At 41.8% G+C, this 12,986-nt stretch overlaps 1 protein-coding gene across 2 annotated transcripts in view; it reads right to left on the bottom strand.

The window, feature by feature from the left end:
- The window catches only part of HGFAC (HGF activator), a 39,274-nt gene that overhangs the window by 20,703 nt on the left and 5,585 nt on the right, over positions 1-12,986 (bottom strand). The window contains exons 4-8 of one of the 2 annotated variants that reach the window (XM_088163068.1): positions 9,782-9,855; positions 7,657-7,692; positions 4,973-5,086; positions 4,249-4,380; positions 2,778-2,888 (exon numbers count right to left, since the gene is read on the bottom strand). In XM_088163068.1, coding sequence (XP_088019194.1) covers positions 2,778-2,888; positions 4,249-4,380; positions 4,973-5,086; positions 7,657-7,692; positions 9,782-9,855 — 467 coding nt within the window. The remainder of the gene's footprint in view (positions 1-2,777; positions 2,889-4,248; positions 4,381-4,972; positions 5,087-7,656; positions 7,693-9,781; positions 9,856-12,986) is intronic. The other variant, XM_014895286.2, reaches the window with a different exon arrangement.

Raw genomic sequence — 12,986 nt, 5'->3', positions numbered from 1 at the left:
TTTATGATAATGAGCAGAAATATACATATATATATATATACACATAGAGAGAGAAACACACATACATAATGATTGTTTACAAGAGAATTCCAAGATCAAAGATGAGTTTTGAGTACTGACAGGGACACTGAAGTCCAAAAAGTAATGGACAGATAAATAGGTATCTTTAAAATCACAAAAGCTATGATTATTCTGTTACTCACTGTTCAAAGGGGAAGAATAAAATTACCAGGCAGTATATTTTTTTGTTAACAATAGAAAATACTTCTTTTCATCACATCTATTTAAATTCTAGAACTTCTTGACATGGAATGCTGTGAAAGGAAAAAGCATAAAGGAGTACTAAAGAGTTTAGACAAATTCATGGAAAACAGGTAAAGGTCTGACAGATATGATAATCCAAGCATCTGCTAAGTAAGTCGTCAACCAAGAGAAGTGTTTCTCAGTACTTTCCTGTTGGTTTTGCTCCTCAGTCTACTGTACCAATGCTTGAGTCACAGTAGTACTTAGGCTTGTGATCTGATGGATGAAGGATGGTACTTCATTTATTAATATTTGTTGACTATAATGTTAAGATAAATTTGCTGATTTTCCATTAGATACATATGAAGGCTGGTTATTCTTTGTGCAAGTCAAGGGCAGAGGACATCAGAGATACCTCAAACATTACAGCTCAATAACAGTCTTGGCTTCCTCTTTATTAAATTAATTGATTCCTGCTTAAAAAAAAGGGAAATTTAAGATATTTTTGCATCATACCTTGGCTTTAAGGTTGCCTCTTTAACTGATAATTCAGAATAAAGTACACTTTGGAGAGGAAATAGTCTAACACTTTCTCTGAATCAAGCATTATAGCCACCAGCTATTCCAACTAAAGGGTAACTTCACAAGTGTGTCCTGTCAGACAAGGGAAACTATACAAGACAGTAAAAAGGAAACAAAGAAAAAAGCAATTTCTCTTCACTGCATCAAATTGAAGGGTCAAAAAAAATTTAATAAAATAAAAAAATTTAATCATTTCTGAGTGCTGAGATAATACAAGCCTGTAGCACTTTCACCAGAATGCCATTGCCCTACTGTGGTGGTACTACCAGGTCTATAGACCTGAAGACTCATTTATTTGCATTTATTTAGAATGACTAAATCCTGACAAAGAGTTTTTTCTTTTTAAGACTCTCTGCAAGGCCCTGACACATAAACACAATCTTTCAGTTCCTGTTCCATGTAGGGGTGTTAGGCAGCTGAACACAGATGGATTCTAAGCATCCAGAGCCACTTGTTTAGCAAACCAAATGTTTGCTTTATTATTTTCAAGCAATCAAAGAGCACCTGCTTATTTCTTGTTCTAAGCTAGTCAGGCAGAAGCCAGTATGACAGCTATAACACTGATATACATGGTCCAGGCCCTGCTGGGTGGATGTCTCGGCACCATTGCCTCTTCGGGCAGGGGAAGCTGATAATAAAACAGGACTTGGAAAAGAAGTTTAATGTGAAAATGAGCAGAGTGCAGCCCTGCCCTGAGCTCCAGGTCACACGTGTGCTGTGCAGCTCCTCACCCAGATCCCTGCAGCAGCATTCCCAAAGCCTGGGAATATCTCCCCAGGGTAACTAAAGGACAAAACAGCTGAGCTAAAATACTGCTCCTTATGAAGGACTTAAAAGAGTCACAAACTCATTTTGCATGGTTCATCAGGTACCTGGTGAATGAACATTCAGGACCAGCTCATACTCTGTCCATTCACTCCTGCTATTTGCTATTCCAGCTGTACTGCTGGCCTCCCAAATTGGTTTCTTTTTTTCACCAGCTAGAATAGTTGGCTACACAATTTGTTAACTATCAGAGTAACAACAAGAACGCCAGATACAAATTGCAGTGTTCATTAACAGGTGTTTTTACCCCACTGCCTATTTGGATTAAGAAAGTGCCCACCAGAGCCACTGGGAGTCATGTCCTCAGTTTTGATGAGCCAAGGGATTCGTGCCCTCAGAAAGGCACAGCCAATGAATTGATGGGGTCACAGGATGGTGTCACTGAAGGTCTGTTAACATTTATGCCTAAAATGTGCATTTGTTTATAAAGTAGCCATTGGCATAATTTGCAGATATAGCATGCAAGCGAGCTTTGCAAGCAGATTTAACCCCTGCAGGGATAAATGCTAATTCTCCTGGAGGAAAGTTGTATCAAAACTATGTAGCATCTAAAATGCAAAACAGGAGTAACACATAGATACCAAAAAGCAGATTTCTCTTCCCTGACCCACCAGAGAAAGGAAGGGGTTGTATATAACCTGTACTGGGATAAATGTGCTATTAATTTAAAGTGTAAGGTAACCCATAGGGTGAGCATTTTATTTGTCCCACAGTCATTTAGTGCACCAAGGAATGGCTGCTAGATTTTTTAAGATGTAAATCCCTGCTTTATGAGAGGATGTGTGGATCTGTAGGGAGGCAGTAGCTCTAGACTACAACTCTGTGACTGATTCTCCAGAATGGAAGCATGCACTTATTTCATAGGCATGTGTAGTTTAATTAAAATTTCTATGTTTGATTTTCTATGAAGTAAAGGGCATGAAAAAATATTTTTAGAACCAGAGTCTCAGTTGTGAAGTGTGTGTTATGTTTTACACTGGATAAATACATTAAACCCTTGTTATGTGTGACTCTTCAGTTGTTAAAAAAAATGTCCTCAAATGCAGAACACAACAGAGCCAAACCCACCAGCCTAACACCCAGATGAAAACTCCTAAATCTGTCTGCCTGTAGGTGGTTATACTTACCAATATTGCAGTACTTCCCTGCAAAATTTTCTTTGCAATCACATACTATTTTCCCAGTGGAGGTAACCATCTTGCACTCTCCACCATTCATGCAAGGATCATGAGCACAACCTACAAGAAAGCACAACCAAAAGTCAAGCCAAAGGTACAAATTATTCGAGAGAATCAGTCTATTTTAACTTACTCTAGTGCATCTCCTCTGTGCACATGCATTGGGGGGAAGTTTTTCTTCTTTGCTTATCTCAGACCTACACTTGTGATAAATTAAAGAAAAGGAAACTCGACGGAATTCTGCCCACTAAGGTCTGCCTCATTGTTTTCACTGCTATTGGATAATGTCAGCTATTGAAAGATACTATCAATGAACAATAGGTAAAATGGGGGTGGTGATTATTATTACTAGTGCTGATGGCATTAACACTTCTTTCTCTACAGAGGATTCTGCCAATTCCAGACTTGCCACTGAGCTCTATTAGAATTTATTATAACATACCTAGTAGGGAGCTCCGTTAAATATTTAAGATCTGTGATTGGGAAGTATTAAGTCCTATCAAATTACCCAACTTTCACATGGAATCTCAATGTCATAGAGAGCCACTGACTCTCCATACTTTATTTTCTAGTTACATATGGTGGGAATAAAAGCACCTATATATTTCAAAGGGCTTTTATGAAACTTATTTATACTGTGTCTTACTTGTGGGCAGGGTAAAAGTTAGCCAGACTGAGTCACAGAATAGCCATACCAGAGCACACATAGAGGTGAGGCACATGGTTTGCTTCCCAACATGTCTCCTCCAAATGAAAGGTGCTGTGCTGGCTTCTTCAGATGGGTGACAACCCAAAATGCATATTCTGTGCTGGCTGGCATGGGTGTTGGGTTCCTGGCAGCCCCTAAACAAGGAGGAGGCTTCATAATGTAAGCACCACCCCTGCCGGGAATGGGCCAAAAATCATAGGGGCTCTGGGGCCAATGCAGGCCCTTTGAGATCTTGGAAGTGGATAAAATTTACATGCTGTCAGTTTAAGAGTAGGATGGGTTTGGAAAGAAACACAGAGGCAAAACAGCAGTATGAAATGGTTGCTGGTGTGCAGGGTGTGCCTCTCAGGCAGGTTATAGTTTTGGAGAAAAAAAATTACCACTTCTACTATAAAACCTGTTGTATATTCTCACATGCTGCAGATCAGGATTTCATTCCTCTCAAAGAAAACACTGAGGTGTGTCCCAAAAACTCATCATAATATACACAGTTGCTTCCTCAAATAAGGATGGACACATTAAAGGGATTTCTTATTTTCCTATAACTGCTCACTCATGGAAAGGAAAGCTAAAATATTGTCTTTTAGAGAGGGTACATGAGCTGCAAGGGCAGCATTAGGGTGTGTAACACCACTCAGGCCTTGATACCCTCACTGTCCTTTATCTCCATTCCATGCAGACCTACAGCTGTGGTACAAAATAGTGCCTTACTTTTGTGTTCCACATGCCCACACTCGATCTGGCTGTTCACACACATGCACTGCTCCACTACTCCTTGTTGGACTCTTGACCAGCTCGCACCCACATCAAAGAATTGGTAGAGACTGTTGTCAAAACATTTCTCTGAAACAAAGTTTTACAAACAACACAAGCTTTCAGATGTTATTTCTTGCAAGAAATGGCACCACAATGTCTATTATCATTCCCTGCTCATCCCTTTTTTCCTGTTGAGCAGATCCATGTTTGTTGACAGTGCTTCTCAAGCTAGCCAGCCTGCATAGTGTGGAGGCATTGAGCCAGTAGAGCAGCAGCTCCAGGAACCTCAGGTGGTTTTCTCCTAAAGGCCTGTGAGCAGGACACATCACTGTACCCAGTATGTGCATGTACATCTCTATCCATTGCCTACTAGATATCAGTAATTTCCAAACCTGTAAGAGATATCTAAATCTTAAAAACAGCAAAGGAAGAGGAAGAGGCTTTTTGTGTTTCCCATGCTCAGAACATACTTGGATTTATAATTATACAGTCAAGCTATTTTCAGTTGTCCTGTCAGGCATGGATTCTCTGTCACAACCATTTGGAAATCCACCTACACATTCATGCTGCAGTGGTCTCTCCCATCACAACAGCACTACCTTTTCATTAAGCAAACATTAATGAGCTCTACTTACTATTCATATTTCATGTTGTAACACTGGTGGTAGAAGATACTTACTCAGCTGACAGTCCTCGCCTGTGAATTCCTCAGGACAGGTACAGTGGTACATCCTGTGGCTATGGGTGAGAGAACAGGTCCCTCCATTCTGGCAGGGATTGTCTGCACAATGATCTAGAGAGGCCACATAAGAAGTTGTTGTTAATAAGTATGGTATAAGTCAGGCTTTGTCCTTTTGGCTCCATTTACCATTTTGGTTCAATGCTCAGTGGGTTTAATACCATCTATTAGCATAAAACGAAGTTTGTCCAACCAATTGACAGTGGGCTTGTTTCCAGCTGTTTTACAGCTGGAAACATATTTATCCAGCTTTTAAAAAACATATGGTAAATCACTTAGCTGAACCTTCCCCCCCCAGACTAAGTTGTGTGAAGGGGGCAGGTCCAGGCACACCTGAAGACCCCAGAGCTGGAGCTGTGGCGAGGAAGAAGAAGGGACAGGTGCCCACAAGATGGAGCTGTGCCTTTTCCCTGGGGAGGGAGGAAGGCTGCAGAGCTGCCTCTGCCCTGCAGCCTTCACACTGCAATATCCACCACGGGATCACACATCTCCTTCAAACTGCACAAAGGACAGCCCTCAACACAAGAATTTGCAGTGGGATTTGGGGTTATGTCTAAAACTAATGAACAGCTGGGATCAAGGGAAAAATTATAAAGCAAACCACAAAGTACATCCAAGTAAATCACGCCAAGAAAGATGAAAACTAGACCAGTGTAGCATATCTCCATTTACTAGGGAATTTTCTGAATGATGGGAAAATGTGGTGGGAGAGGAGGTAGGTGCCAGGACAACTCCTGCAAAATAGAAGTTTTACTTGGCAATGTGCAATGCAAAAGTCTTTCTGGTCAGGAGTGTTTCTGATTTCAGGCAGTGCTGAGGGATGTATCTCCCCTGAAGTTAACCAACAGCATGTTTACACCTGCTCCAGAGCTGGCCCAACAGCTTGTCTGCATTCAAATCTTCCTTTTTAATGCTAGTCAAAGTCTGCTAGGCCATCTCCAGGGTTACTCAATCCAGGTGCTTCTTCAGCTAGACAGGGTGTCCTGAGCATGGGATGGGACATGTAGAGGCACAGGCACACACGAACAGGGCTGAAGTGAAGCACAAAGGGTGCACCCTGAAGCTTGCTACAGCAGTGTAAATGTGAGGTTCCCCTGCAGGGATCAAAATATTTACTTCAGAAGAGAGCGATGTAATTCCTATCAGATAGCAGGTCTGGGTGTATTCACTGGTAGTTTCAATCCAGGATAACATCAAGGGAAAGCAAGTAAAGTCAGTGACATTCCTACTCTTCCTGCTGTTGATAGTTATGAAACTTCTAGTGCCATAATGTTTCCTCAAAGGAAAATCGTGCATTTCCTGTTCCCACTATATCCAAACCACGACCTGATCTCCAAGCCACCTTCTGCTGTAACAAATGCTCATTAAATTTTTTGTACCCTTGTTAAGTCTGCAAAAAGCACTTCCACTCATTCATTTCTTTCTCAATCTGTCCCTCACTACTTTCCACCCACCACTCGTCTGACCTTCCAGGCATGTTCTGTGTTGCTCCACATCTTTCCTGGAGTCCAGGAACAACTTCTGTTCATAAGCAGATGGACGCATCTCAGTTCCCAGTGGGGAATCCTGCCCACTATGAACTATCCATTAACTGGGCAGTGCCAAGTCTAAAGCAGTGTCTAAAGCTCCCTCATGGGTAAAACACTCCATGCTTGCTGGCTCTCATCTTGACTGCAGCTTCACCTCTCCGAGTCTCTGTTGATTGAGCAGTAGCCTTGTCTCACCTTTCTGCCTGTATTTCCCAACAAAAACTTTCTGTTTCTGCTACTTACCTTCCTCAGAGCTCCTCCTGGGGTGATGCCTCATCCTCTTGCCTGCACAGCCCACACCACTCTACTACTTCTTTCCATATCAGTCCAAAGGGATCTTAAAAATACCGTCTGGCAATTTTCTCCCCCGTTTTTGGCACTCCCTGGGGTTTTGGCAGTTTCTCCGAGATTTCTAGACATTCAGAGAAGTAGCCCTACCAGACTGCCCAAAAATCTGGAAGTCCCACCTATAGGGGCATTTCACATTTATGGGTATTTGTACATATCTGTGAGTTATGCATGCACAGCCCAGCTGGCCCAGGTGTATGCAGCACTAACACCTCCCTCCAGCACAAACTTCCTACCCAAGCTTCACTTCATCCTAAAGCTAAAGGCTTCTTGGTTAAACTTTCCCTTAAACTTGGCAGATGTATTTTTCTGGATCAAAGCCTCCAGCACTTCCTTAACATTGATTTGTAAGCACCTCCAACGTCTTGAAGTTGACTTGTCACATACATGTGGTATTGTTGGCCTGGAGAGAGTTTGTGCTTCAACCTTAGCTCTAAAGAAGCTCCTTCCATGCCAATGGATACACTGCTCACCAACCTCTTATGGCCAAAGGATACCCTCTCCCTGAAATTCCACTTTTTTCTTGTTTTTCAAGAAAAAAACACCCAAATATTTAATACTTCAGTGGATTAAATGAAGAAGTATTATTTTACACATTTTAAAGATCAGCATTGTTCAGTTTGATTGCTTATTTCTTCCACAGCAGGCAAACTTTCCTTCTTTTGTTTCAAATTCCCTTCATCCATTATGTTGCTTTTCCTTTCACGCTCACCATAAACCTGTTCTCTTTAAGCTATGATTAATTACCTGTTAAACATTTCCCAAGTCCAAATACAGTGCTTGCTGCTTAAAAAAAAAAAAAAAAAAATTAAAACAAAAAAACCTCTAAGTAGACTTACATTTATAAATAAAATAACAGCCAAAAACCTTTTATTTAATTTTTTCAAATTCTAAATGCTTCCAGAAATAAAGGGGTTATCTTTCATTTTGCAACAGCCAGCAGTGATCTCTTTCAGTTACCCCATCCTTTTTTCTCTTTCCTTTCCTCTCTCACACATATAACTCTTTTCTTTTTTCCTTTTTTTCTTTTTTTTTCTTTTTTTTTTTTCCTGGAGGAAAACCAGTAGCCAGGAAAAGCACTCATTGGTGTCAGGGTGCATCGACAGAGATACCCTGGTAGGCAGACAGGGCAGCTTTCTTGTTCCAACCCACCCAAGCCTTTCTGGTTCCAGCCCACACTGTTGTGGGTAACAGCCAAAAATGAGCCAGGAAGCCCAAAAAGGCCTGCAGGCAACCAGATGTCTGGCAGGATAGTGATGATGGGGAGACAGAGGGACAGAGGTGGCACAAGGCACCCCCAGATGTGTAACACCAGGCTTGGACAGCTCTTTCAGCTCCTGGAAGAGTCTCCTTGAATCATCCAGCTGTCACCATCACAGTGAGTGTTTCACTGGAGGATTAAAGCAGTCACAAGTCACAGCTACCAACATTTTAAGCTCTGGGAAGCCACTGATGAATAACTAAGTGCAGCCTTCATAACCTGACTCTTGTAAGCATGAACTGCCCATAAAGTCTAAGCCCATGTCTGGCACACTTGCATTACAAAGCTGTATACATTGCTGCTTGTTTTGGGGCTAGGTCACTGGCCTCTGATCTACTGTTAATCTGTTTTAAATCCAGGCTGGAAAATAATTTAAAGTAGTTACATTTAAAAAGGTCATGCTGTGCACTGCTTAATTTTAGACTGTCAGCGTGATTCAGCTAACTTGGCTTTTCAAGTGCTCTGGTAGATTGCAATCAGCTTGGCAATAAGACTCCTGACACTGTGGAGAACTCCCTGAAAGGGGTTGGTGGAAAAAGCCCTTCGTTTGAAAGTGGGAAGTGAATATCTAAGGTTATTGGTCATATCCTGCAGACTAAATAAGATGTGTCTCATTTGAAAAGAGAGAGATGGCATAAAGAGGAACATGATCAGCATTTAGCACAGATCCAAAAAAGGCCTCAGGGACATCAAGTTCAACCAGTGCAACACTTGATTGTTCAAGCTGGTCTGTGACTGTATGAAATGAGAATTTATACATATTCCTAATAAAGTGGAATTCCCCAGCTTCCAGCTCATGAAGCATGGAGCCAGGGATGCAGAGACAAGCAAACACCAGTCACTGAGGGACTGCTGAGGACAGGGATGCATATTCCCAGGTGAACTTTCACCCACTGTGTCAATTAACGTGACTTTTATATATTAAGGTGACTTTGCCACAGACCTTGACTTCCCCTTTTAGACAGACTTTCGCAATGAGGTAATTGTAGCACTGGAGTGTGGTGACCACATGAAGCCACAGAGCTGCTCAGCTAAGTAATCCTTTCATTATCCCTCAGGACTCCTGCAATGAACATGTCTGGCCTCTTGTCTTTTCTGACACAGCCCAAAGCTCAAGGAAGTCTGGGTTTGGGATTTGCTCTTTCCCATGAGATCTCAAGAAAGGAAAGCTGGAAGTGATGGCTGTGTGTTGTACAGGGTGTCAAATGTTTCTGTGCCTTCTTAAAAAATTAACTGGTCAAACAGACAGAAAATGCAGCTGTGTAAATGAAGGGAAAGCTAAAAGGCACATCCAAGCCATGAGGGAGGAGGAGATGATCACCTTTGTGTTTGGCCCCAGCAGGAATTTGGATTTCCATGCTGGCATTACCATAATTTCTCTCCATGGCTTCGAGTTAGTCAGCAGAGAGTGAATTAAAGACTGTGTGATATTCACAGTCTAATGCTATGGTTGTGCAGCATCACAGAGAGATTATGGAAACAGCTGATGTGAAGGCTTGCTTCCAAGTAAATACACAAATAAAAGCTGCACCAAAGGCACTGTCCCTCCTTCCTGCAAGTGGCAAAGTAGGAGCCAGGTATCTGGAGCAGCCCAGCAATGGCTTGCCTTACCTGAGTGGTCTCTGGGCAACAAAGCACAGTGTCCCCATCTCCTGTCCCGGTCAAAGTTATGTGTTGTTGAACACCTGAAAAGAACCAAAAGTGCAGCTTAGTGCATCTTTTAACAACCTGGATGTTTGCACTGAAACTACAGGACCTTCACACTCTGGCAACCTGGAAATTCATGCTTGTTTTTTTCTAATTAGCATCAGTTTCATTCAAATTCTCTTAAGAGCAGAGGAAAAAGTATGCTGCCTTTTGGTAAAGTTGCTTTGCTCCTCTTCTCTCAAATTAAAAACAGATTAAAAAGAAAATGTAAATGCAAGACCTGGGATTTCAATGAATCCTTCAGAAAAAACATTTTATTCTTTCTATTTCTGGGAATAGAAAATGAAAGACAGAAATAAAAAACAAAACCAAAGCAAATAAATTATGTCTTCCTTACTTATTACAAAACAAGCAGAACAGGACCCAGCCCATTTCTGATGCCTGGCAGTTACTGTAATAAAGTGAAGGCAGGAGACAGTCCACAAAGGGACTCCTCCCTGACTTTCAGTGACAAGCATATTTCATTGCTTTCAGACTCAGTTCCTTTAAAGCATTCTTATTTTGGAACTTGCAAGATGAAATAAGGAAATAACTGACACGGTGGTGATTTCCAAAGGCACAGATAAAACCTCTCCTTTTTTCAGAGCAGGAGACTGAGTCCTGCACGCCCTCACTGGTTGTCTGCTATCTCAGTCTGTTTTCTCAGGCTCAGAGCACTCCAAGGAGCACTGAGCTGCTATTCCTCTTCTCCAAGAGTAGATTTGGGGGCTTCCCCAAGGACACACAGGGAGCACAAGACTGAACAGAGGCTGAACCTTGGAGGTTCAGGTCCTGTCCCAATGCACCATCCACCAAAACATTCTCCCTGGCCAGTATAATGCAGAATAACAGATATCAGCTACATGACATTAGAAGGCACTGGAGTTTATTCGATGTGCCTGATTGTCGATTTTCATTATGCCTGGTCTTCTCATTCCTTGAGCAGGTGTGTGATCAAATTTTTCACCCTAGGATGTCACAAGTTAGATTGAAATTTTATTGTAGCATATGTCTACATTTTAACGGCCCAATTTTCCTTCTTAATTAGATGCTATGTGGTATTTAAAATGCATAATTCCTATGGAGCATCTGAATAGGCCATGTATAATAAGTTTGGTGACCTCAATTATGAAAGGTGGACTAAAAGAGGTGCTTGGTAGTCTGGTGCAGATTAACGTGGCACATACTTAAAGAGGCTGTTCACTCACAGGAATTAAGGCTGATTAAATTGCTGGGAGTTGATGGAAATTCCTCAAAGATCCTTTGGTGGGAAGTGGATTGTGTTTCTTTAAAGGGTGGTCTAGTATGCATGAGAATGAAGATCAGAAATGAGTTAAAAGCGTCCTCAGCACTGCTTATGTCACTATCCAGCAGCAGCCAAGTTCTAAGCAAAGAGGAACTTCAAATTTTTTCATCATAAAAGGTTTTTATGTTGTCAGAGACCCTGACAGAGGTTTCTTCTACCAGATCTCCACAAACCACTGGTCCTCTCACACTTAATGCTCTCCACAGCCAGTCCTTCCCTATTGCCTTGCAGTGACTACAACGAGGTCAGTCCTCTCTTGTGATGCCAAGCTGATTCCTTGGTGCCAAGCTTCTTGCACAGTGACACAGCCCTTTTATATTTTCCACCACAGATCTCACTCTCCATAAGAATCTCAGCTCATTCTCAAAGCTATTTCACTTGTCTCCCCCCTTTTCCTTTAAAAATGTTTTACCTGATTGGAGGCTTACCAAAAATGTGGTGACATTTCAGTCTTGTGGAATGTTGCCTCCAGCAGCCAAACCAACCCAATGGCCTTATTATTTTTTTATGCTATCAGCAAATGTGCCCACACTCAAAATTTATGGGATACCAAATATTTTTACATCAGCTTGCCATATAAAATGGTTAACAGGAAAGTGAAAACATGAAGACAGAGATACTGAACTAATTGTATCAGAAAGGTCCACTACAAGGGATTCATTTAAACAACATTTTAAATCCATACATGGTAAATAACATGGGAATAGACAAACAAAAGGGTGTCACAGATGAGGCCTAACTGGCAGGCAGGATAAAGTAGGCTGTTTTTCCCACCAGGGAAATGGGGAGCTATAACAATAGGATGTTTTGGAGAACAAACAAAGCCTCAGGCCAGAGGCAGACAGGTGTAAAGGAAAGAGCTTTGCCATCACACCTGGTGTTGTCACTATGTTTGAGACTTGGAGGTTGTCTGACACCTTTTTAGGTGTTGTCCTGACCATGAGACATGGCCAGACTTTGCCTGACAACAGCAGACCAACCACTACCAACTCCAGGAAAATTCAGAGCCTGATGCTTGGCATCTCCTAGCTCAGCCCACAAGTACCTCTCCTTTCCAGGACTGTCATAAACTCCCCATCTCATAATCCAGCTGGCCAAAAAGCTGTCCTCTGCACTGTTTTCAGTCTGTGGCCAACGTATTAAAAGCCATCTTCTTGTTTCCAGGGAAGACGATAAGATCATGTCCTTCCTACACAGACCTAAGCTCACCCTTGCACAGAGGCCCCACCCATGCAGAACTCAAGCACAGGATAAGGCTTCTGCAGGGTATGAGTCAACATCTTCCAATTTATAGCCAAAATCTCAGGCAAGGTCTGCTCCTGCCATTCCCCTTGAGCAGAATCTGAGGAACCCATCCCACCCTGGGACACAGGTCAGGGTGCTGGCAGCTTCCCTGCAGCCACAGCTTGGTCCAGTTCCCTTTTGCTCTCACGAGTGTTCACTGCACTCCCATTTTGTCTGTCCCTACACTGCTCTGTCTTTCTGGAGGTACCCATGAAACTCAGTAGCTATTCCAGCTATTTTTTTTTCTCAGCACAAAAGGAAAATTTACACTATATCTTTAACAAGATATAATGTAAGACTTAATGGAAATTTATCTGTGAAAAGATATTATAATTAAGGTGGAAAGCAATACAGGATGCTGTTAAAGGAAGTCTGTTATTTAAATAGTGTGATTATTTTGTCTTCTTTCCTGTATTTTCAATAAATATTTATAAAGATACAACTTGTTTTTTGCTCTCAAAAAAAGTAGAGAGAGCTTTCTATGGTCAGGAACAGATTCATGTTGAAACACAGTATCTGTGTCGTATGTAGTATGAGAAA

This window comes from Sturnus vulgaris, chromosome 4 (genome assembly GCF_052056855.1).
Source record: "Sturnus vulgaris isolate bStuVul1 chromosome 4, bStuVul1.hap1, whole genome shotgun sequence".
NCBI classification, from domain to species: Eukaryota; Metazoa; Chordata; class Aves; order Passeriformes; family Sturnidae; genus Sturnus; species Sturnus vulgaris.
This window is presented reverse-complemented; position numbering and strand designations above follow the sequence as displayed.